This window comes from Opisthocomus hoazin, chromosome 15, assembly GCF_030867145.1.
Source record: "Opisthocomus hoazin isolate bOpiHoa1 chromosome 15, bOpiHoa1.hap1, whole genome shotgun sequence".
Lineage (NCBI taxonomy): Eukaryota > Metazoa > Chordata > Aves > Opisthocomiformes > Opisthocomidae > Opisthocomus > Opisthocomus hoazin.
The window spans coordinates 8,715,499-8,740,247 of NC_134428.1; the positions used below are offsets into that span (position 1 = coordinate 8,715,499).

Below are 24,749 nucleotides of genomic sequence, written 5' to 3' on the forward strand. Positions count from 1 at the left end.
AATAATTTCTTCCTTTCGTTCATTTGGAAGACTGAGGGAAGATGGGAGGAAACTAGGTAAAACTAAATATATTGGGAATGGTTAGTGTTCTGTTTGTTCTCCCTGGAGCAAAAGGAATAGTCTGGCATCCTTGTGAGGTCTTGTCCAGTTCTATCTCCCCTGATCTTACAAAACGAGGGAGAAACATTTCTCGACATTGTTTTCTGGGCCACGATCGATAAAATCTCAGAACTTCTTAGGGCTTACAATATAAAAGGCTGGTTTACTGCTTTGCTATCTATATAGTGTTACTGAACAAAGAAAATGAGATGGAGAGTAGCAATTGCTAAATCTTTTAAATAGAAAAAGAGTAATCAAAGAAGATTTTGCTAATATATTTGAAAGAAGTTATATTGGATGTGTATGAGAACAAAAATGCTGGGAAAGAAGATTACGGGACAATGACATTGCTTCAGGCACTTTTCTGGATACAGACGGATGCGCAGAGCTCTTGGATAACCGAGCTGCTTGTTCAGAGCCTGGAGCCTGCAAGCTGGAGTTTCAGAGGTCTAATGAAGAATCAAGGAGCTGATGTATATCAGTTTAAGTATTTCAGTACTTAATTTAGCATGAGAATTCAGGGTAGGACGAAATACTGCGAAACGTTCCACATGAACAGGTGAAAAAACTGTTTTTTCAAAATGAAAAATCACGTCTGTCTGCCCGAGCTCTCCGAGCACTGCTCTGGCTCTGGGTCAAGCGGGACAGTGGCCGTGAAGGACCGCAATGGCTCATTCCGTAAGCAGAGGAGTGCATGTTGTAAAGTTCCTGTCGGTCTGACACCTACTGTACAAGTACAGAGACAGAGGCTGTGTTTTTAAATTTAGGGTGTCCTAATGACTTCCAGATACCTGAAAACACTTTATTCCCTGTTTCAAAACTGTCCACGCTTGGGGAAGAGGGTACGCGGGGCTCAGCGAGAGCTTTTAGAAAGGAAAGAGGCTGGAACACCAGAACGTTGTCTGAGAGACCAGAAGTACTGTTTGCACAGCTTTCAGGGTGGTTGGTGTGAGTACTTTTTATTTATTTTAAGCGGAGTGGAACCTGGCTTTGAATTTCTGTGACTAACATTGAAGAATATTACAATATACCTCCTTAAGGAGCCTGTTTCTGAAATGAGATGTATTTTCATCCTACTACACTATTAGCAAAATATTTGTATTGTTCTAGAAAAATGTACAAAGAGAGGGTAGTTTAAGGGATTAAAGTTCATGTTTCAAGTATCTTCATTATACTTAAGCCAAGCAAAATTTGACTTTGTTTATTAGAACAACTCTATCCAATAAAATCTACTAACGCGTCTGATGTCAAGTAAAAAGCGGTACAAAAACTACTCAAAAGATACAAATTTGTAGCACTGAGGAAGAGAGGGACCAAAACACGTCCTTTCTTGACCTAAATTTCATTTGAGATACACGAGATAGTTGCAACATCTAGAACACAGAACAAAAAGGGTAAATTCACTAAAACCAGTGAAGTTTGATGAAAGCACTGACACTGTGTGTTTTCCACTGTAGGAGGTTGATGTATTCAAGGACTGTCAAGAAATATTGACAAAACTGGCACAGAAAATCAGTCAGCAGCTGGGGTAAGAATTTCTATTTAACTCCTGTTTGAAAGGTAGGAAAGCCGGATTCAGTTTTGGCTGGTGCCTAACTACAGATCGAGGGTAGCGAGGCAAAATCAGAGACTTCGCCTGTCGGCTGCTCACTGCCCGCCACTTCTCCTTCTTACCAACGACAGAATTCGAAAGTTAAACTGGAGAAGAGTTAGAGTCTTACCTAGAGTCTAGGTAAAACTAGTAAGATAAGTCTTACCACTTAAAGATGACTGTGGCTCAATTTTTAAAGTCTTATTAATCTGAAATTCTTCATTAAAATTAGGCACAACAAAATTATAGCTTAGTTGTGCCCATGTTGCTATATGGAACATTGGAGTGAAGTTCAAAGCGATTTTTTTTTTTTTTTAATCACAAAACTGAATTCAAAGGAAAATTATTATTGACATAAGAAACAGGAATCTAAGCACATCATAAGCTACGAGTTATGGAATGGACTTAAGTTATTTTAATGTATATTTACATCTGTTTTTGTTATGGGAGGCTTTGGAATTTATTTTCTTTCTTTGAGAGTACACAAATATCCTAGTAAATTCAAATTGTATTTAAGTCTTGCCATTTAATTAGGGAAAACTATTCTGAACACAGTCTGCTCTGTTAACTACACAGAACTGACAAGTTTTAAAAGTCATGTTTATACAACATGGCATGATTCTCAAAAGAAAAAGTCTAAGTGCTCACACACAAGGAAGATAAAATTGTAGTTCTTGATTATTACATTACAGCAGAAAAAGAGATAAGTAGATTTTATAAAAGATTGCTCTCATAAATGGCACTCTGGACTTGTGTGAGTCAGGTTAGATGCATTTGTGCAGTTCGTCCCACTGCTGTGACATAAAAAGCTACATTCATACCTGGTGGCATGAGCGTTGCCTAGCTGGCGCTTCTGGTTACCTGGGAGTCAGTTCTGCCACCACATCAGGCAGACCGATGGTAATGCCGGTTGGCACCAGTAATGCTTGTAAAACTGTCAGGATGTCTGCTGTCTTCCTGACGCGCTGGAAAGCGAGGCTTTGATTCTTTCTTCATGTGTGTTACTCCCGTTCTAGCCCAAGGTCTGCCAGGCCTTCCCCCCTTTTGGAAGGGCCAAAGGAGATTAAATTACTCCAAAAAAAAAAAATCCTTGTGGGTAAGAAAGCAGAGATGGAGCAACGTGTTTCCCTCCTTGTGATCAAGATGAGCAGAAACATTTCAACAGATTTTCCAGTGACGTGCAATTTGAATTACGTTATGTGAATTTGTTCCCCAAATCGGGCGAGATGGGAAGCCACAACTCCGGTCTGCCCTTCTCTTTCTCATTTACAGCTTTGCTGGCATGAAGGTCTCCCTTTTGCTCGGAGGCTTTCCTTCACGCTACGCGACAGCCACTTTTTCACCCCTGTGGTTGTCTGTCACTGAAATGAGAAACGTTATTACGTCCAGTGAGCTAAATGCAAGGCTTTGGGGAATGCTCACTAGAGGCTAGAAGGGACGAGTGGTACAGCAGCTCCCTCTAGCTAAATTACAGCACCAAGCGTTTTCACTTCGCTAAATGCCAACAAACTACAAAATGAAGCTAATGAAAGCAATTAGCTATTTAGCACAACTGCATTAAAGGTGCTTCAGATTAAGGTAAGTCTTTCTCCTTCACAGCATCAACAGAGATGCACATCATGCCCTGGAGCAGGATCTTTCTGACAAAAACTCAGCCCGTTTTATTGATGAGAAGTGCTTTAACCTTAGGAACACCAGACAGCATCAGCTTTTACTGTGGAGTGGAGAAAGCAGATGGGACGTGAGTATGAGCGGCTGTTGTAGCCTTCCCCCTCCGCGCTGCCTGCTGCGAGCGCCCGACGGCAGCAGAAGTGCTCGCCTTTTCTTTGAGAAGTGATACAGAAAGAAGGGGCTTCTCTCTCTGTATCGCCCTGGCTTTCCACGGTGTGAAACCCTCTGTCACCCTCCATTATTCCCTGCCTCCTGACAGCTGCCATTGCTGGAGGCCAGGCAGAAGCTGGTGGTCTGCAGCATGAGTGTGCAGTGAGCTGGGTTTCTCAGCAAGGACGACCGTTTACAGCTGTGCTGCAGCTGACTCCTTGACCTCAAACTCCTTTGGGCAGCTGCCTCCCCCTGGCTTTGATTTACACTGTTCTGTGGCCTTCGGGTTTCACAGAATCACAGAATGGTAGGGGTTGGAAGGGACCTCTGTGGGTCACCCAGTCCAACCCCCTGCCAAAGCAGGGTCACCTACAGCAGGCTGCACAGGACCTTGTCCAGGTGGGTCTTGAATATCTCCAGAGAAGGAGACTCCACAACCTCCCTGGGCAGCCTGTGCCAGGGCTCCGTCACCCTCAGAGGGAAGAAGTTCTTCCTCATGTTCAGCTGGAACTTCCTGTGCCTCAGTTTGTGCCCATTGCCCCTTGTCCTGTCACTGGGCACCACTGGAAAGAGTTTGGCCCCGTCCTCCTGACACCCACCCTGCAGATACTTACAGGCATTTCTAAGGTCCCCTCTCAGCCTTCTCTTCTCCAGGCTGAACAAGCCCAGCTCCCTCAGCCTTTCCTCGTAGGAGAGATGCTCCAGTCCCCTCCTCATCCTCGTAGCCCTCCGCTGGACTCTCTCCAGTAGCTCCTCATCTTTCTTGAAGTGGGGAGCCCAGAACTGGATGCAGTACTCCAAATGGGGCCTCACTAGGGCAGTGTAGAGGGGAAAGAGAACCTCCCTCGACCTGCTGGCCACACTCCTCCTAATGCATCCCAGGATGCCATTGGCCTTCTTGGCAACCAGGGCACACTGCTGGCTCATGGTCAACCTGTCAAAACCACATCCAGTCAAATCAAAATTCAGTGAAGGTGTGCCATTGAGTGCAGTGTGGCAAACAGCAGGCAGGTGTATGCTGAGGACTGTATATATTTTCTGTAAAAATAGCTTGGGTTATTTCTAAAGTAGGTCATCCAGCTATACAGAGATGTGTGTTAAACAGGATGATCAACAAGATTTGGCTTTAGCTTTACAGGCTGAACTAAAATTACTAAACTAAAACATCCCAGCTGTATACGGTTTTAAAACTATTTGTTAGCAGTGGCCTCATCAAGCCCTGCATCCAATCCCAAAGCAATAGCAGAAGCAAAGCAGCTCGCAATAGAGGGCAGTGTTTTTGTACTAATAACTTGTTAGTTCCCTTATCGCTCTAACATAACAGTATTTGAATGGTGGAGGTACTCAACAATCTCAAATAAGAACAACTCTATCTAGTTGGAAGGAGAAAAAACAAATAAAAATCAGTATGATTTGTTTATTTATGGTCTACTTTTCATTAAAAGATCACCTCATTCACTACTGAAACGAGGGCATATCCGAAGGAAACTTGGCAGGCGTTCTGCTGACTCTAGTAACACTACCTACTTTTAGGATTAGCAACGAGTAAAATCATTCTTGTCAGCTCTGGTAAAATGCAGATTCATGTGGATAACTTTTACAGCCCTTTTCCTTTCTCACCAACCATTATCCAAAGAAATGCAATTTTTCATTAACATTTTCTGAGACCATTTGGCAGACCAAGACATACCTGCAGCACTTGAGAAATGAGCAGGTGGTTTCTGCCTCGACAGAGCCAGCCGGATAAATTGCAGTCTGAAAAAGGAATGTTAAAGAACAGATTAAGTGCTAAGTATTTCAGACAGTGAAGATGGAAACCAACTTGGAAATTTAATTTTCTGATGAGAATATGAACGTAATGATCAGACCATAGATAGAAGGAAAAAAACCAAACCCAAATACCCTGGAGAGAGTGCACGGAGATTGTCTGGATCAGTAGCTGTAAGTAACGTCAGCTCAGGTTTAGTACACCGATTTATGCACTTTACTATGGTATCGTGTCAGTTACCTGAAACTGCCTAAATAAATGGCTGGCACTAAGGAATTCCAAATCATTTAGGAAGATCAGTACTTCAGCTTGGAGAGAGGAATACCCTACGAAAAACGGAAAAAAAAGGGCCCTGAGAAAACAAGCACTGACAAACCCAGCTTTTTCTTTTTTCATCCCTTAATATTTATTCTTAGTGCTCAATTAAAATCTAAAGTAAATATAAAACTCAATAAATAGCAACCTGTCCCTGCAGAGTTTAACATACAGGCGTAATCCTTAGGAGGGAGTTTTGTGTGGAGAAGGAAATCTAAATGCAGGAAGAAGTTTGTCTCAGTGTTTCAGTTCGGAAAGTAAAATACCTGTACCTTTTCATGAAATGAGCTAACTATTTCTGGGTGAAGGGAGAAGGGACCTAGCAGGCTAAGCAATGCAGTAAAGAAGGTGCTGAATTTTAATCCAAAGAGAGCAGCTTATGCTGCACCAGTTTTCAAGCCAGGGGCTCAGGCTGCTAGTTTAGGGCCCTGCAGATTCTTGGTTTAGGAAAGATTTTAATCTGGGATTTACATTCATAATCATGTTAAGAATGATAATGAAAGCCATCTGTTGAGCTTGGACAAAAAAAAAGTTTCTTTACATACAGAACACTGCATCAGGAACATTAAAGTGTGGCATTTTTCGGTGCAGGAGCCCTATATTCCGTCTTTCTCTGTATATTCATAGGCTTTCCCATAGCGGAGCCATTTCTTGTCTCATAGCTATTACTAAATTTAACTGTAGTAGCCCTATAAGTTAAAGCAGAGGTGTTCATTTTAATACATGGAGAAGTCAGGGGATAGAGGTATTTATTCAAATGTCACTGAAGTCCAGTGTCGGGGGCTGGGAGAGAATTCCAGTTCTCCTTACTCCTAGGTCAGCACCTTATCCATTTCCCCGCTATCATTCCTTCTGACGATGAAGGCTATCGGGATGTCAGAGCCATGTGCTTTATCGTGTAGGTCATACATATCTCACAAGGCAGGGCTGCTCCGATATCAGGCCAGAGTTGCCCAAACAGCTCTGTAAAAACGCCTCTCCTTTGGTTTCTTGCTCATTCTCACTAAACCTGGGTGGGGTTGGACTCAGAGAACGTGAGGCTGGGCTCTCACGTTCTCTGGTGGTTGGTGACATGTAACTCAGTTTCCCCAGGATAAAGGTTTGGGTTCACAAAAGCAGATGCTGTTTGAATCAAATTTGATGGCATGCAACGTACAGGAGATCATGCTAGATAACCTAATAATCCACAAAGGCCACGAGCACTCTGAACCTTGACAGAGAGAAATGTGTCAAATCTCAGCTTGTGTTAACTCAGCAGGTATGAACTCAGACCATCGCCTTACCTGTCAAAGACAGGAAGAAGCTCTGTTGCTGACATTCATGCCTGACCCTGAGAAGCTACTTTGCAGCATCAACAAACAAACAATATGCAAGAAAATGTCATTCTTTATACAGCAAAGCATAAAACTACTTACTCTGGAGTTGATGCCAGGGCCACCAAGACCTTTAGTTAGCAGCTACAATACCCAAGCATACTATAGAAGTTCTGCTGAAGAAGCAAGTCTCCAAAATCTTCACCTGGTGTTGTCCAATCTTTGGTTTATAGAGGAAAAAAGGAAGAAGAAGTGGGTATGAAACCAATAGAATCGCCTGATGTATGTGATTGCACAGTTTGCACAGGTCAATGTGAAAACAATCTCAGTGTAATTATCACTGAACAAAAAACAGCTCACCTAAGCTTTTATCTTTTGTTTTCCTCTTATGTTAAATTTCTTACTAGTGTTTCAGTTCCTGCAACGTGGGCTAAGTTCAGTGAAGACAATATCAGGTGCTCTCAACACGCAAGGGCCAACTCTTTCAAGCTCCACAAGGATGCAGAGGTCAGACTGGAGAGCACATTGGAGGAGATGTGGAATCGTTTCATCAGCACCAACTTGGCCTTTAATAACTGCATTGCTGAAGTAGCTGATGCAAAGAACAAACTCCAAGCACAGCTGGCCAAGGTAAGATTCACCGAGAGGTGGCAGCTGCCTGTTATCTTCGTTGTACCTGAGAGGCAGAGAAATCGCCTCCAGTGTTTGTGTCCTTCTTGAGTAAGCACCTCCTCGAAGGATATATGCGCCTTACCTGTCCTCAGGTGGGGCGTCTGCTTCACACACGGCCTGAGACGAGCGCACGCAGAGACAGGCAGACTGACAAGGTTTTACATGGAACCAGGCAACATCTGTCCATAATCACACACTGATGATCTTCATTCGCAGCTGGCCTGTTTAAAGTGGGGAAAGATCTCTTAGATGGTATTTTTTTTCTATTTCAGTTATTGATGATATTCCTTTCCCGTTCCCTGATACCAAAATAGTACAGGAATTACTTTTTTTTAAAAGCGTGAACTAACTTTGGAAAGTGTGCAAATAAAAAGGCCCACAAACAGCCACACATTTAAAGTCTTCTCCTTCCTCTAAAACAGATAGGTTTTTGCACTTTCATTTTGCAGCAGCAAGGGAAGAGCCCTGAATTATCTAAAATTTAGAAGTATTTACATATGGAATGTCATTGGTCTACCTTTGACACCTAAGTTCCAAGTTTTGCTTCCCTTTTGATAAATACATTTCCATATCTTTAACCCGAATTCTGGCCTGGTTGTGGTCAGAAACAGCCTGATATTTTGGAGTGGGTCAGACTGAACTTTTCAAACATTTGTTCTGCCTTTTGCTTCACGTTATAGAGAGCAGAAATGGCACAGGAAGAGACAGACCTCTATTAATCTCTATCAGTATTACCTTTTCAGCAAGTTTTCACTGAAATAAGTGATGTGTTGTATTAGTTGAAATTTAAACCATATATTCTGAAGTTTAACAAGAGCCTTTGTAGTGGCAGATAAAACCTTGTTAAGCTAGCAAGACTCGCTGCGTTACTTTCATGTGACTTCGGTAAGTTCCTCCATTAGGACTCTGTTATGGAGGAGCCTCACCTTCACGCATTTGTTTCAATGCACACTGGGAAACAATAGAGTTTTCCTGCCATTCTGTTTGCCCTAAGTAGTTGAAGACGTGTGCGGTTTATTTTTAGGGGCTCTTAGGAAAGTGCAAACTAACCAGCTAAATATGTATTAGCTCACAGCACATAGATTAATGTGTTTGTTTTCCCCCTGACTATAAAGCATGAAAGATGCTGAATGTGGTTTTTGGTGTGTTTTAGATTGTATATGATCTAGCCAGCTACAGCACTTTATCCCTGAATCAGCCATCCATCGAGGTTTCTCATGGATTTAACTCTATGAACAGTGGCTTCACATTTTCCATTGACCTTTTCTAGTGCTTTTAAGTGCCCCTTTTATAAGGGAACTGGCAGCACAGGGTGCACAGACGGAGTCACAAAGTGAGATATCAACATACGAGCAGGGATTTTGTCACCAAGTCCAGCTGACAGTGTGACATAACTGCTGACAACTGGTATACAATGGAAAAAACAATATTTACGTCCCTAGACTATTACACCATTAAACAGCAGTAATAAGCTATCTGGAGAAACTTGAGTGATCATATTTGTATAAAGAACAATTAGTTTGTGTGGTACACATGGATAAAAAAGTATCAAATAAGATTGCACTCTGTGAACTAACGCTGCTGTTACTGCTGAGTTACTAGTTAGCACAAACATAGCAGAGATACTTTAGTCCTCACACACTCTGTAGTAATCTAGTTACACAGGAATAACAAAATGCTAGAGGAGAAGAAAGCCACGGGTGCTGGCGAGGAGTAATTCAGGCTGGTCAGTATTGCCAAAGGAAAGGAAAATGAAATAGTTTTCCTGAGCAAAACCATTGGTGGTAAGATGCAGGTGAAGCTATACGGCAGAAGCCATGTTAACTCTGTTGCTCATGACCATACCTCGCACAAGACGAAGGAGAAGGCAAGCAAGGACAGAAGTGAGGAACGGGTGAGTGCTCATTTAACAGGTGTCTGTATGGAAGCATAACAGAGCACCCTTTCTTCTTTCTGTGGGCTTGCAGTATATTCTGTAATAACAGAAGAAAAAAGTATTGCTAGGATATGCTTTAGTAGGACCGCTAATGGCTGTCTCTCCAATTCTGCCACGCGTCTGTTCTTCTTTTAGGATGGGATTATAGTCAAATGCAGCTACTATAATTCCTGTTCCCTTCACATCTAATAGCAATTAGACATTGCGTGCCACAAGTGCAGTTTTTTTGTGTTTAAAAAAATCCATCAATCTTTCAAAGGCTGTTTTTGCACTGACGTCTCAAGCAATGAATGCCACTTTCAGAGACATCCTTCTTTCTGCCAAATTACTTTCCTAGCTAAGCAGACTAGCTCCATAAAATGAGAGGAAAATAAGCACAGAAAAAATTTGCTATCTTGGAACCAGGAAAAGTTATTAGTTTAATGAGGTTTGGAGCCCATTTTGGAATGAAAAATATTTTTCCGATTTGTGAAACAGCAAAATCTCTTCCAGACAAAAAAAACCCCAACACAAACCTACAGGGAACCTCCTGCAAAAATCAGTACCTTGAAAAAGGAAAGAAACAAAAACTTCATAAAAGAGTAAGTGATCTAAAAATGATCCCACGTTGAAATGGCATGCTTTCTTCTGTTTGCATCACTTGCACAGAAAAGACCATCTGGTTAAAATCACAAATCTAATGCCTCAGCTTGTGGTCCACTGCATGCTCTTTAGAATCATAGAGCACCAGGTGGAACAGTTTGTCTTACATTGTAGACTTCATCTGTTGGCCCTGGCAAAATTTAGCTTTCCTTTGGAACTAAGCTTTTTGTAAAAACTCATCCAATTCGATTTAAACTCTGGGGTCAGTACGCTGTTCCAGTGCCTGCCACTGATATTGCGGTGGTGATTATGCTGTGTGCTATGGTTAGCCTTTGCCATATGAGTACTTAAAATGTTTCTCCTGGCCTGACTTTTTTTCATATTTCGTTTATATTGCCTATATGTATAATGGCTTTATGGCACATGTTTAAAGTCCTGACTTTCTGTGCAAGAACGCCATTGCTTCAAACTTGTTTAGGGAAATTCACTACCCGAAGGAACACAGGCATCGCTCTGCAAGCAGCTGCTGGAGCATTCTTGCACTGCTGCACTCAAATGGTCAATGGCCTTTCTCTGCCTGCCTTTCTTTCCCTTGCCTGATGACACTACTGTATCACACGTGAGATTATGTGAGCAGAGTGCTATTCATTTATCGCTTGGAAAACAAGAAGCAGGAATGAAAAATACGGGAATGAACAAGATTTAATTTGTTCTGAATTTATCCAGGCAAGCTAAGGATTCCACATGCCACTTGCTATCCCAGTTACTTCTGAAGAGCTAGGATTTCCCCCTCAGTAGGCATTTGTGCATATTGTGTCCCACACCTTCTCTTCCGGGTTCTGCTGCCTGCAGCAGCCTCTCACAGGACTGCTGTCAGGAGGAGGTTGCTGGGTCGATAGTCTAGTTCAACAGAAGTTGACAACAGTGATGTTATCAAAGGCTCTGTACGAACAATCTACCGCAGTCCTTCCAGCGCTTCCTTCTCCTCCTAAGCACCACCAAATTTGTGTTTCTCATATAAATGAAATGTAAAGAAAAACAGTGATCCGTTATTATTCTGTTTAGTTTTATTCTAGGATATTGTCTTCCTTGATGTCTAGACAAGTGTGTCCCATATGCCAAAAGATACACAGAATGTACTTGCGTGATGAAGATACCCTGTTTTTACTTCTATCAAGCACTATGCCAGAAGTTTTGCCAAAACCTTCTCCATCAATGACATAATGTCTCCATTTCAGGTTACAAAGTGTACAAGTCTCAGAGGAATAACTGCACAGCAGTCCATCTGGTTTTATAAGCATTTTGTCTGCTTCTAGTACTCCTGGTGGACTTGTACCGCAGTTTATAACATGTTCCTGCACCGTTTACCTTGAGTTACTGAAACACAATTGAATAATAGACTCCAAGAATTTTCCTGTTGTAGCTGACTGAGGTTCTGTCACAGAATTTAACCTAGGTTCACAGTATAGAGTGTTCACACATCTTATTTAGAAGCCCATAAACAAAATACAGTCTTCAGAAAAAGACTTCAGCTAGTTTGCCTTAACAATACACACTGTCCAGTCCAGGTAAGCCAAGAGATGCACCTAAGAACTCTTCCTGGTAGGCATTTGAAAAACAGATTTTTGCTCCTTAAATAACAATTAGCATTTAGTTAGAAGGATGGTTTAGCACCTTACAGATGTCTTGTCTTGGGGCAGATCAGATGTATTTTTACCCTTTATTCTACTTGGAGTTTGGTCTGAATCCCAACACTGAATAGGCTCCAAATTTAGATCAAGTAACCAAGTCAGCACAGGGGAAGTCTCCAAAGAGCACTGGCTGTCAGTGATTCCCACCTGCTCTTCTCCGTTCTCAGTCCAGCTGCTGTCTGCCCTCACTGTTACTTCACCGAAGTATTCTGGAAACTGTCTGAGTTCTCATCACTTCAGATTTTCATTGTCTGCTACTTGGCTTTTCCTGCCTGCCTCTTCTGGGGAAGCTGGCTGGTGAGGCTGACAATCCCAGTCCATCAAAAGTCTGGGAAGAGATTTGCATGGGGGAACAGTGAAAAAGGATTAAATTGCTTTTTTATAATTTTGAACAGGAAACTATCAAATGCAGAAGGGAAACGCTGTCCTTAAAAACCTGTTTTATGCGTGTCCCTGTCCTGTTCATTGTAGAGCTTCTATGTAAAATTATTCCCTGCCCACTTTTTCTTGATTTTCTTCTAGAGGACTAAGACAATTTGCCATCTTTACAGTGGCAATCAAACTGAGTACGTGGGAGCAGGGTGTGGTGTAAAGTATTTCCTGCTGCAAGCCCAAATCCCAGAAGTCATCACAGCTGCAACAATGATTAAAGGACTGGAAAGCAAGCAACTGATAGAATAAGTTCCTCAACTTTCTCTTTAGCGGGCTGAAAAAGGTGATGTTAGTAGCACTAGATAACACTGCTTTATTTACTTTATCCAAATAACGGTTGGGGTAGGAGCAGAGAACTTGCTAAACCCACAAGTATCTACACAGAATAAAAAAGAGCCATACTAGAAGACTTTTTGCTTGAGCAGACACAAGTTAGGCAAATCTGGAAAACATAGGCACTTATTTTTCAAAGCAAAGGAGTTAATCACTGCAACAGCTTACCATAGACAGATGGCTTCATTAGCAGCAGGAACTCAAAATCAAGATCGCTGTTCCCCCTGAAAGCTCTGATCTCTCTACAGGCGCTGGCTTACAAAGAGGAGTTTGTACAGGACAGACCAGCGACGCGGAGGCAGTGCAGGTGCAGTGCATCACTAAGACTTCTTTCTGACCCCAAAGCTGAAAATGTCCCACTTCCATTTCTGTCCCAACTGCACAAGTCTGTGATCAATTTATCTTACTTGATTCTGGGATTAATCTTGGTCATAACAATGTGAGGTTCATTCAAAATTTGGATAGCAGAACCCTGGAAATATGAGGTGCTGGAGGCAGAAGCCCAGGGGCCCTAGCGAGGTATCTGGCAAGGGTCAGGTCACAAACCAAAGAAGGTAGTACAGCTCTGCTGTGTTTCATCATCACTGGGCTCACAGAGCGCATGATTGGGGATGCAAATATTGTCCAAGAGTAATTGCAACATATGGCTCTGGTCAGGCTCAGAGCTGCTCTAGGATCAGACTTTTAGGCTGGTGGACAGAAAACATAGTGCGTGCAATTCAGTGTAGAAGAGGGTGATATGCCGTCTTCAGTGTGCCTCAAGAAACACTCAGTTTACGCCAAGAAACGTTACAGGAAATGTATTTCACAGCTGGTGTAAAATTACACAAACCTTTAGGAAAAGAAGCAAAACCTTTAATCATGGTGCCAGCCTCTCGTTAATATGTTTGCGTCTCTTGTCCATAAAGTTAATATTAACGTAAAGAGTTACCTTGGCTTCAGTCTCCTGGCAATAAGCAATAGGGCAGGGTGTTTACGTACATTAGCTCTGGGAATCAGTCAGACCAGACAGCAAGTGACATGCTTACATAGCCCAGTACTCCCACCACACCTAAAGAGCAGATATCTCTGCCAGCTCCAGCACCTGTACTCTGCGCAGAGGTACACATTTATAAAATGGTTTCTTATTCTCAGAAGGGCTATCTTGCAGGAAACAGAGATGGACGTGCGTAGTAGCTTTTCTAGAAAAGAAGCATTTTCAGGCTCCAAAGAGAGACAAGTGCCTGACAAATGCATTGCATTGACTCTAAAGTCAGGGCAAATCTAGCTTACCTTGCCTGGGTTGAAATTTCAGTAATCAGCAGAAATATCCTCATTCCTGACAAGAATCAATATTGCAGAGCAGCTGCATGAGCCGTAGCGCCTTCTCTCTGGCACCATCTCTTTCCAGAGATATCTTCTCTCTAGTAAAGGGATGCATACCCTTCCCTCAGAGGAGGTAATCAGAGACAAAACAGAGCATGCACATGTTATTTTGACCAGATTTAGCAAAAATAACATATATGTTATCAACATAGCACTTATAATCTTCTAAATGATGAAGCACTCTAAAATTGCTGGTCCTGCACCGTCTAAAAGCATGATACAGTGTAAAATGGAGGAGAAACACAACAGAATGCTGACACTTGTTCTTCGGTAGTTAAAAGTGTAGCAAGAAGGTATGCAAAGAGTTAAGCATTTCCTTGTATATAGTTATGGCTTCCTCTGTTATTTTGAAAATATTTTAGAAAATCCAGGCCAAGTTAAACGATCCCATGTTTTTCTTCCCCTTTAATTTTAATAAAGCTGTTTTAAAATAAACATCTTTGTACGTTTCAGGACCAGCGGAAAAGTTAAACAGAAAGTGATTGCATATAAATGCAAAACTGATTATTTTCAGAGATTAAAGTAATAACTGCATGCTGCAATTCAGTAGAAGGAGGATTTTTGTAAGACTGTAAATTGTTATACTGACCAAATGAAAGGCCCAGGGTCCCTAGGTTCTCTGGTTCAATCTCTGCTGAAAGCACAGAGATTAAGTGTCCAGATGTATATTTAAGGCCTCCTTTGTTTTAAAAGTATAGTGTTTACATTCTGATAGTTTCCTCTTTTCTGTGAAAATATCATGTTTAAGACAGTTATGAAGAAAGCGTTGAGGATTTTATAGGTATCTTTTGGTATGCATAGAACTTACAGTATGCTTTAGCTTTCAGATCTGTTGACTGTATTTATGCCAGCCCTATTCCCATTATTATGAAGCTTTATAAATAAAAGCTTACAATATTCCCAAATCCAGACCAATCTCTCCACTCCTGCTACACTTGCTGAATTGTGCAACACATCAGTTTGAAGATATTTTCCCTGGGTGCAAACTAAACCGCTGCTTCTCTAAACTGTGAGACTCAGTCATCCCATGTGAGCATACACAATAAATGCTCAGAAAGGTTTTGACTCTGCTTTACCACAGTCAAACTATCTGAATGCATTACCTGCTGATGTCACATTCTGTTGAATGTGATTTTTCTTTAAAATGTACTTTTCTTCTTTTCTTAAAAGATTCCTGGACTATTCTTCACTACCCTATGATTAAAAACAAAACAAAACTTGAGAAGTCGTAAACCAGTGACCTACAATTAAGCTTCAAAAGAAACAAACAAACCCTAAAACCAACAAGAACGAGGGACATAGTAATCTCTATCATGAATTTGTCTATGACATGACAGTAAAAACTGTCAGGTCCAAATTAATTTGAGATTTGAGATCTGGGTAAAACTTGTAATCCAAAGATTGCCAGATATCAGAATTCTACTTTGAAATAGTGTGGTCATAAACCCAAAAATTAATTGTGAAATCAGTCACACTCTTAATTCAATTAAGTATGATAACCTCAACAAATGTAACTTTTACAAAATAATTTGGATGAAATATAGAAATATGGATGAAAAAAGTTCAAAAAACCAAGAGGCAAAATATTAAATAGAAAAAAATTCACAAAATGAGGAGGCACAAGACTGTTCCTCCCACCATGTTACCTGGCTACTGCTTTTTGAATTCAGGCAATAAACACTGAGCAAACCTCAGAAACAACAAAGAAACAAGGATCGCTATCAGACTGTAGCATTTTTAAAATACTTATGTTGTACGTAAGAGTACCCTAATTACATGCTGAAAGCTGTGTGACTTCAGCGGGTCTTCCTCTTGGTTCTCCTGTACCCAGCCTACAAAAATCATGGCCTTGGGGAAGCGAGAGAGCAGTGGGAGTGCAGTTTTCGACAAGCTCTCCAGAACGCTGCAGCACAAAACTTTACTTGTGTGCTGGAAGGGAAGGTTTCCGGACGGGCAGCTGCCCGAGCCAATCCCTCACCATGCTCCCTTCGGAACACGCTGCTCAGCATTTGTTTTTTTTGCTTCCTGCCTTTGGAGGTCGTCCAGAAATGACGCAGACTGGTGCAATGCTATCTGGTGATCCTCCCCACCAATCCCTTTATGTAGAGCAGATTATCTAAATCATTTCATCCAATGTGTGGCCAGGATGAGTAATCGAAAACTATTTGTACAACGCTTCTGCGATGTGTTGGAGGGGGTTCCCCGAGGACGTTTTTCTTTGTATGTCTTAAATGACAGCGCTTTAAAAAAAAAGTAAGAAAAAAATTTAAGAACACAGACTGAACCTAAACCCCATCCACTCACATGCAGCCAAGCAGGGCTTAAAGGTGGATGCATAGTTTGATGTTTGAATTCAGAGTTCACAGGCAGGTTTAAACAACCTTTTTCTTTAGTGAGTGAACGAGGGGTTTGCTCAGTAGCACTAATTAATTGCCTTGGCTGTGCATAGCGTGCTTGCAGACTGCTCCCACCTTTACGAGCAGGACACCAGAGCACCTGGCAAAGTCGAGTGGCAGCAGAGTGGTTGCTGCACATTGTGCCGACACAAAGGGGTACAAGGGTTGGACAGAAGGCTGAGTTTTCAGTGGCTTTTGGATAAAAGCACTCTTTTCATGACTAATGAGCTACTGGATTCTGAATAAAGAGAAACATTTTCTGTTTAGACTTCAGAGCTTGCCCTTTTCGAACATTAATGTTTTGTACATTTGTGGGCTGTGCAAGCTCTAAAAACTTTGAGTCACCTCTAGGTACAAGACTGCTGTTGTCCTGTGTCATTTGTATGCCATAATTTATGGGAGAAGTGCATACATGACTTGGTATTCTAAAAGGAGAGGACAATACAGGCTCCTGCTGCTGTGTCACTGAGGGAACACCTATGTGTCTGCTCCGCGTGCAGAGGGCAGCGAGGCCTGGGCAGGTGCTGTCTGACAGCACAGCACAGCAAATGCTGGAAAGGAATGGAAACAAGCCACAGGTTTGGTGATTAACAACTTTCATCACTACTGAATTTGAAATACGTGGGTTTGTGGTTTGGCAGTTGTACTTGCGCTGTGACCACGTATGAATGCATCAGCAGAGGATTTGAGAAAAGCACGGGTTCAGAAAGCCACTCTTCTAAAGGTCCCCCTGCTAGCTGAGCTGAACGAGACTGGCCTTTCCGTGGGACTGAGGACAGTACACACGTGGCAATCGGCTCAGCCTTGTCTGTACTAGAATCAGCTTGGCCTTTTGGGATGCAGGAGGAACAAGCCGATATGCAAGTTATTTTTTCACGCAAGTTGAATGAAAGAGTAAAGGGCACCCACCCATGACAGGAGCATTGTCATACAGTACTAGAGTTTTTTTTTTCTCACAGAAAATATAAATTTCATCCTCTCCTTTAACCTGATTAGAGCAATTAGCACTCACTAAGTGTAAGAGAGCTTGTAACCTAACTCCACTCACCGAATAAGTTAAATTGTTTTGCTTGGTATTATCACAGGGCAGAAAGTATCAGCACAGTGACTACACTGCATGCTTATCACAACACGCATGCATTTGTGGACTGCGACATTGCTCTGGGGAGCTGCTTTCACAGTCATGGTTCATTTCTAACCAAGTGCTCTGGGCTGCTTTAATCACGCTGTTTCATTGATAGATTTACTCCAAAGGTGAATCACCATTTCCACCCGCTGCCCAACAGAGGAAGCGTTACTGCCAGTAAAGCTGAAAGTCTGAACCACAAAGGTCCTACCTGGAATCTGAGCTGAGGGTGCAAGTCCTCTGCTCCACCATCAGTGGAACACAACCCTCCCCATCCTGTCTGAAACTGAGACATAACTTTGCTCAGTTCTTAGTGGGCAGGGACAGGTGCTGCTTTGATTCATTGTTTTACTTGGATTTATTTCTTTATAATAAAAAGCGTAATTCAGCTTACACTTTGCTCCAAACTGTAAGTGGACTTAATGTAAGCGGCCAGCATCCTTAACCATGGTCCCTGCAGGTAACAGGGTTGCGCCACAGGGCGTTGGGCTCGCTGGCACGCAGTCGGGCGCAGCACGGGGAACACCGCTGTGCGACAGCAGCTGTAACAGACCCAGCAAAGGAGGACCCTGCCGAGCAGTGGGTGACCTCTAAGAGCACAGTGCATGCTTTGCCTCACAGCCTTGGTACGTCCCCTCCAGTTGGTGTTTATGGTTAGCAAGGAAGGTCAGCAGTGGGAGCACAGGACAGGGCTGACAGGGCTGTGAAACTCTCGCTGGCACACGTCTGTGTAATCACCAGCAGCCTGCCTTTGTCATGCACAGATGAACCTGCACCTCATCCTCCTAGACAGGCTAGAGATAGCAAAGTTCTGATGATGGCACAAACTACTCAAATGCTGCTTCTGAGCAGCAGAAGACTCAAATTGTTCGTGTTTTCATGGAAAAGGAAGGATGTGGGCTTGATGTGTAATGGAGACGTTTAACTTCCTTAAGTCTCTTTTCCTTCGTTCTGATCTGTAGAAATAAGTATGCGTAACTGCTGAAATTGTAGACATAAAATGATGTATCTAACAAAGCACTCTTATCATAAGTAGTTCCTCTGCAAAACAAATAACCAGTTTTTTCCCCTGCAGTCTTTAAGCAATAAAGGCTTCTTTTTGGGTGAAGATGCTCTCAAGCTAGCTCTGTGGGAACCAGTCTCAGACCCAAAGGGCTCAGTACAGTGTGGAGACCTGGGTTCAAATCACTAGTCATGCTCATATGCTGCTGTGTCGTGGTCCAGAATGATTCGTCTATTGGAAAATTGCATTGCTGTAAGACTTGAACTGGTTTGGACAGTGCTGGCCGGGAGATCTCACACTGCTCTACCGTATAACATCAACAAGCCCTTAAGGATTTGAACTGGGGTGCAGGTTCCTGGCATCCTGAACTCTTTGGGTTTTGTCTACAAGCACCTTTGCAGCAGCAGGTCCCCATTCAATTCTCAAACCACACACATCATTAGCAAACCTGGTACAACTTGGTGTGTAGGCAAGATGTAAATAGCAGCATAATTTAAATCACATTATGCCATTTTTGGCATTGTAGAAATTCCAGTGGCATTGATTTTAGTAGACTGGCTGAGACGCTAGATTAGTTCAAATTGCTTTCCTCCCTTTCAAAGCTGTCTGCAGGAAAAGCTAGAACAGGTTCACCACATCGGCTGTAATGAATCGTGAGAAATGAAAGTAACATAATAATCAACAGGCTGGGAAATATTACCTGAATGTAAACATTTTCTCGCTTCTTTCTTAAGGCTGCGCGAAGATTTTCCCTTGCAGTTTCTCTTTTTTTTTTTTTTTCTCCATACAGATCAAAACATATAAGGAGCACTTACAGGTTTCTCAGGGATAATATGATTATATAACAACATGCACTGCAACTAAAAACTATGCTGTACTAATTCCACAGGCCTCTCCTTTTTGGTGACGTTTCACTCCATACCTTCTCCATTTACAGAAAATAAGCCTTTAAAGGAAATTGGTCTTCCCTCTTCAGCTCCCAGTGGAGTTTTCAAAACTTTGAGAATTTAGTTGCAGTATGAAAATATAACTTGTGTTCATATGTTCTTGCATCAAATGTCCCCCAAATACTTGCAGTATGAAACCATTTCAGAGGGGACATGTTTGATTGCTTTTGAGTTTTTATGAGGCAAAAGGAAATAAGAATTGAATGAAGGATTAAATGAAAATGGCAGTTTATTGGAACTTTACCTTTGCAAAATGTTCATAGCTCAAGCAGGAGATTTTTCTTCTTTGTTATTTGGGAGAAAAATTAGATAATGAAGCAAAATGGAACTAAGTCCCTGTAGAGCTATAAACACTGCCTCTGTGAAAACAGCACAAAAATGCCATAATCCCAAAAGCAAAACTGGAATTTCCCCCATCACAATAATTCAGTGCTTCTCTTCTGCTTGTAATAAACTTATATTCCAATTGCCTATAAACTTCTTAATTTCATAATAGGAAAGAGATGGTGCATTTCTTAGTGAATGTTGGTCACCTGTTTTCCAGGAACAACTCCATTAAATGCTTTCCTGTGATGTATGGGTGTACAGCCCCTGCCTTCTGGCTCTCTATGAGATTTAATTACCAGAAGTCCTTTTAAAGAAATGGCAAGATCACACCTACGTTATACAAATCCATCTGATTGATGCGAGTTTATAACAATCTCCTCCCCTAAATTAAGTAAAACAACATGCCAGAATGGAAGCAGTTCCCGTAGGAGGGTTTAAAAGTGGGATTGAGTTCTGATTTTGTGTGCACATGAGGCTTATAAAAGTGTTCTGCTTTGCTCAGATACTTCAGGAAATCTTCTAGACAGAAGATACAATCCAGTTACTGGAGAGATCCATAGAGGCGAAGGAGTACCCCCTGAAAGGGGCTCAGACCCATCTGGAGGGAAGAACTAGATGACCCAATATAGAACTCTGCCGTGATGCATCTCAGTTTCAGTAAGTAAAAACCAGACTATCCCATTCCTTCCTTCATCAGCCATTCAAGGACAGGAAAGTTAAGGACAGTGTGAACCAATTTAATGCAGTTAGAATTGCATTCATTACATTGCGATACAAGTTCTGGGAGAAAGAAGCAAAATCCAGGTAGCTACGTTGAAATAACTGGCCAAAACATCTAAAGTTCAATGTGTGCAGTTGCCTTTAGAGTCCCTCTTCCAGGACAGCTAAGAGCTCAATTGCTTGTTGGTCACTGATATCTTTTGGGATTCAGTCTCATGTCCGAGTTGGGACTTCGGAATTGATTTTGATTCCATTCTGTATGAAAAAAGATTTCACTTTAGGAAATACCTAACTATAGAAACATGTTACTCCAGACAAAATTCTGTCTTTTGATGCAAAAAGCTATCTAAGTTCCTTAAAAAGTTAATTGCAAACAAGAATGAGGCAGCATCTCTTACTGCTGCAACTAGTTTTCAACTATATAGCGACTCCAGTATCACCTTGGTACAGGCCAGCTCACCTGGCACACATTTTGGTTTTATAGCTGTGGAGCTTCTCAGCATATGTTGGGATCAGTTCGGTGATCCCTGTGCTCTGATCCACGGTGCAGCATATCACACAATACATACAGGAAGACGCCCGAGATACTATCCTTCCTTCCCTAATGACTGAAGAAGGGTCTTCCGAATTTTAATCCCATTTATCTGCCCCCAATCCAGTTGGAACACATCAGTGTTCTAGAAGAACCCTATCAAGTATATCTTATTTAAAATACTGTCTTCAAAATGCTCTGTGGGGGTTTTCTCAAGAAATGCTGCACCAGGGTTCCTTCCATAGCCAGAGTGAATTTCACAGTCCAGTAAAAGAATTTTGCACTTTTTTTTTTACGAACAGTAGAAAACTATTCCCTTTTTATTGTTGTCTCTAGCAAAATCCCACTATATACGCAACAGCCTTGCATGCAATGAGATTAATGAAGTATATAATGCTTAAACTGAGTATTTATATTAATTTTCCGAAACAGTGTTTTATCAGCTCAAAAAGCTTCTATTCAAAAGAAGTGTCAATAAATCATAGCTTATCGTACTAGCATCTTTTCACTTTCTCCAGTTCCTTAAACCAGAAATTGTACAATGCACTGTATCTTTTTTCAGCCTCATACCTCCTTAATTGGATCTTGACATTTCCTTTGGCGCATCCATATCTTAGATTTCTTCACCTTCATGCTCTGTTCTTCACGTCCATTCTGTCACAAAATACTGTTTGGATCTGAATTCTTTTATATCCATTTGGATAGTTTTATTTACGTGGCTTTTCGTATCACATACATCATGCCTGTTCTAGATGCAGGAGTTCAGCTGTGAGAAACCAGAAAAACTTCTGCTTACACGGTAGCATTCAGTTAGCAGTTACATTTACTATAGGAGTGGATCATTTGCCACTGCTGTTCCCACCACACTGTCAATTAGGTATACAGACAACCTAGTATCAGCATTTTATTCAAAACAACAAAACAAGATAACCTTAAAAATTAATACATGAATCCAGTTTTATACTCACTGAGTCTTGTTCTTTCTCTACTTCCTCCCTGAAGATCTCTTCCACAAAAATGTCTGCAGCATTGTGGCTGGCATCCGTCCAGTCAGCAGGATTGCACCTATCCAAGGCATAAGACTTGTTTGATTTAGGATCAAAACAGCACGGTGTCACATTATCCCTTCTTCCCACAATTGCCAGGGATGGTGCTGATGTTCCAAAGGGTCCTGTCTAAGAAAGTTTGGAATCTTCATTTGAAGTCACTGGAATGTCAGAATGTCTTTGAATATTGTCTTCACGTCAGAGTGAAAGGACATTAATGTGGCAAACTTAAAAAACCAGAAGTACACAGGGATTCTGAATCAGTCTAGCTCCTACCAGCTTCTAAGTTCTACAAAAGCTTCACAAGCTGTTGCACAGCTATTGGGAAGGATTTTAGACTTAACATACATGCAAGTTTTCTGTCAGTCTAATATGATTTCTAATATTTTAACCAAAATGTTTATACAAGTACACTGCTCACTAGATATAGCTGTATTGACAGATAATTAGCATATCCTGTTCTCCTTCCTCCAAGGCATGTGAGTTTTGCTCTACCACAGCTCCCTAATCCATACCAGGCTATGCTGGATGCTTTAGCCGATCCAAATCATTGAATGTTATGTTCGTCATAAATGCAATTAGAAATAGAAAAAAAGTCCAAATTTCAAATACTCTGTCAGAATTTCTATCGCAGTTTTCAGTTGAGCTCACATCTCAAAATGTATTTTCTGAGAGACAAAATCCTATTTGAGAAAGTAAAATCATTTGCTAATGTACTTTTTAATGAATATTTTTGCTTTTATATAATTTAAGTGTATTTCTCTCATGTGCTTTAAAGCAAGAGGGAATTCAGCCCAATAGCTCAACTGTAATAGGGAAAGTAAATATCATATGAACCACTTCTTTGTAACATGTAAATGTTATCGGAGTTTGCTGTTTATTTAAAAGGAAGTGCTGATGTTGGCACTTGTTCCCTGTGTGTGCTGCCAACTTCCTAGTTGAAGGGATCAGACAGAAAACAAATTCATAAAGTCTAGTTTTTCTGTGCCGAAACAACTGGGGCTGTCCCAAAACAAGTTCAAGTGGATTCTGGGAAAAAAATCAATCTTTCTTATAGTATATAGTGTACTGAGCAATTAATAGACCATTAGACAAAACACAAAGTGGACAGTATTGAAGAGAGCATACCAGCTCAGTGACTATACAAGAAGATTTGCCCCATCTGCATTGATAAGCCTCTGGAAGAAACGTGGCTAACGACGGCTCACAGAAAATCTTGGTATCAGAGCTCCACGTGCAATGGTTGTTCTGGCAAACGATTCTTCTTCCAATCAACACGCTTCTGCGCCGTATCTAGACCGTTTAGCACATCCTGCTGCACAAGCTTAAGCTATTCTGACCTACACCACTCTCCAGTAACTTCTATCCCAAACATATTCTGCAGGACCCCGTGCAAGTTCTCGATGCAGCCGTGCTAGCCCTAGAGAGGCTACTCATTTGAGAGGCTGCAAGTGAGGAGAGAGCAGTTAGAAAGACATACCAGAGTGGCTTACTCTGTTGATTGTGCTGAAGGCCAACACAAGCAAGAAATCCTCACTTCTTACAGGTGCTATGCAAGCTAGTTTGGCAAATAGGTTTCATATTGATTCACTCCAAGACAGCTGTTCAAATCCTACCTGAAAGCGAGACCTGTCTGCTGTCAGAAGAGGAACGTATTGAGGGACTGATACAGTTATTGAGCAACCTGTCCCCTTCTCTCTTTGCAGGCTGGTTACTGAAGTTTACACTATAGATGACACCATACAGACCTTAAAGCGATGTCTGCAAGAAGCCCGTGATACTCAGCAGATGCTGCTCCACAACAAGTCAAAGCTGGAACGTGACATTTCTGTGAAGGCAAACTCCTTCTTTATTGACAAGAAGTGTATGGACATGCGCAAAGTCTTCCCCAGCAACCCACGGCTCATTGGCTACACCTGATAGTAATCTGATATCATAATGCATGATAGGAGAGTTGAGAAGTTTGCAAATATTTCTTGAAGGAAACCATCATTATCCTGCTTTTTCAAATAATGATATGCTATAGAAATAAACAACAATTAATATCATGCCTCTTTTGAACAACCTTGTATTCTCAGCTTTAGCTGCTGCTAGCTCAGAGAGAATTAGCAGACTTACTCTAACAGCATCAGACCACACTAAAATAACCAGACAAATAGTGCAAGACACATGTGAGTTATTAGCTAGAGGAAATGCTGTACTTGAACAGAATTAGTACAACACAGGATTTAACTGTTCAGGACAATGCGCCATCTGTCTTTCAGTCCTTGTCTAGTAATGTCCAGTTTAAATGCTCACCCCATCCTTACAATCTCCTTCTGTCCAGCAAAACTGGATTTGGTGTTTGGAATTCGCAGAGGTTGAACAAACTTGATTCACAGAAGGTGAAGGGCAATTTCAGCGTGACCACTTCAGGTACACACGGAGTTTGTATTCACTGAGAGGGAATTTTTCCATCTCTACCTCTTTTTTCTTTTTAATTGGATTTTTCATATAATTAAGAATGAAGAAAGTTAGTCTATTTATATGAACTATTTGTGACTGATGTGATAGTTGCCTAAGTCTGAAAGGTCTTAACTATTTAGAAATATGTACTATCTATCACCAGTTCTCAAAGCACTTCACGAGCAAAGACAGGGACATTGCTCTGTTGTGACTAGTGAGAAAGCCAAGACAAAGCAGGAGTGGAAGCAGTGTACAGGAACATGATGCACTTACAGGGTGCTGAAATTAT

General features: G+C 41.5%; 1 protein-coding gene across 1 annotated transcript; it reads left to right on the top strand.

Annotated features, from left to right (window-relative positions):
- Positions 1-765: 765 nt before the first annotated feature.
- Positions 766-23,935, top strand: TEKT5 (tektin 5). Its single transcript, XM_009936314.1, is given in 7 exon segments — positions 766-777; positions 1,557-1,627; positions 3,290-3,385; positions 3,387-3,431; positions 7,315-7,537; positions 20,220-20,374; positions 23,722-23,935. Coding segments are annotated over 7 exon segments (816 nt in total).
- The last annotated feature ends 814 nt before the right edge of the window (positions 23,936-24,749 follow it).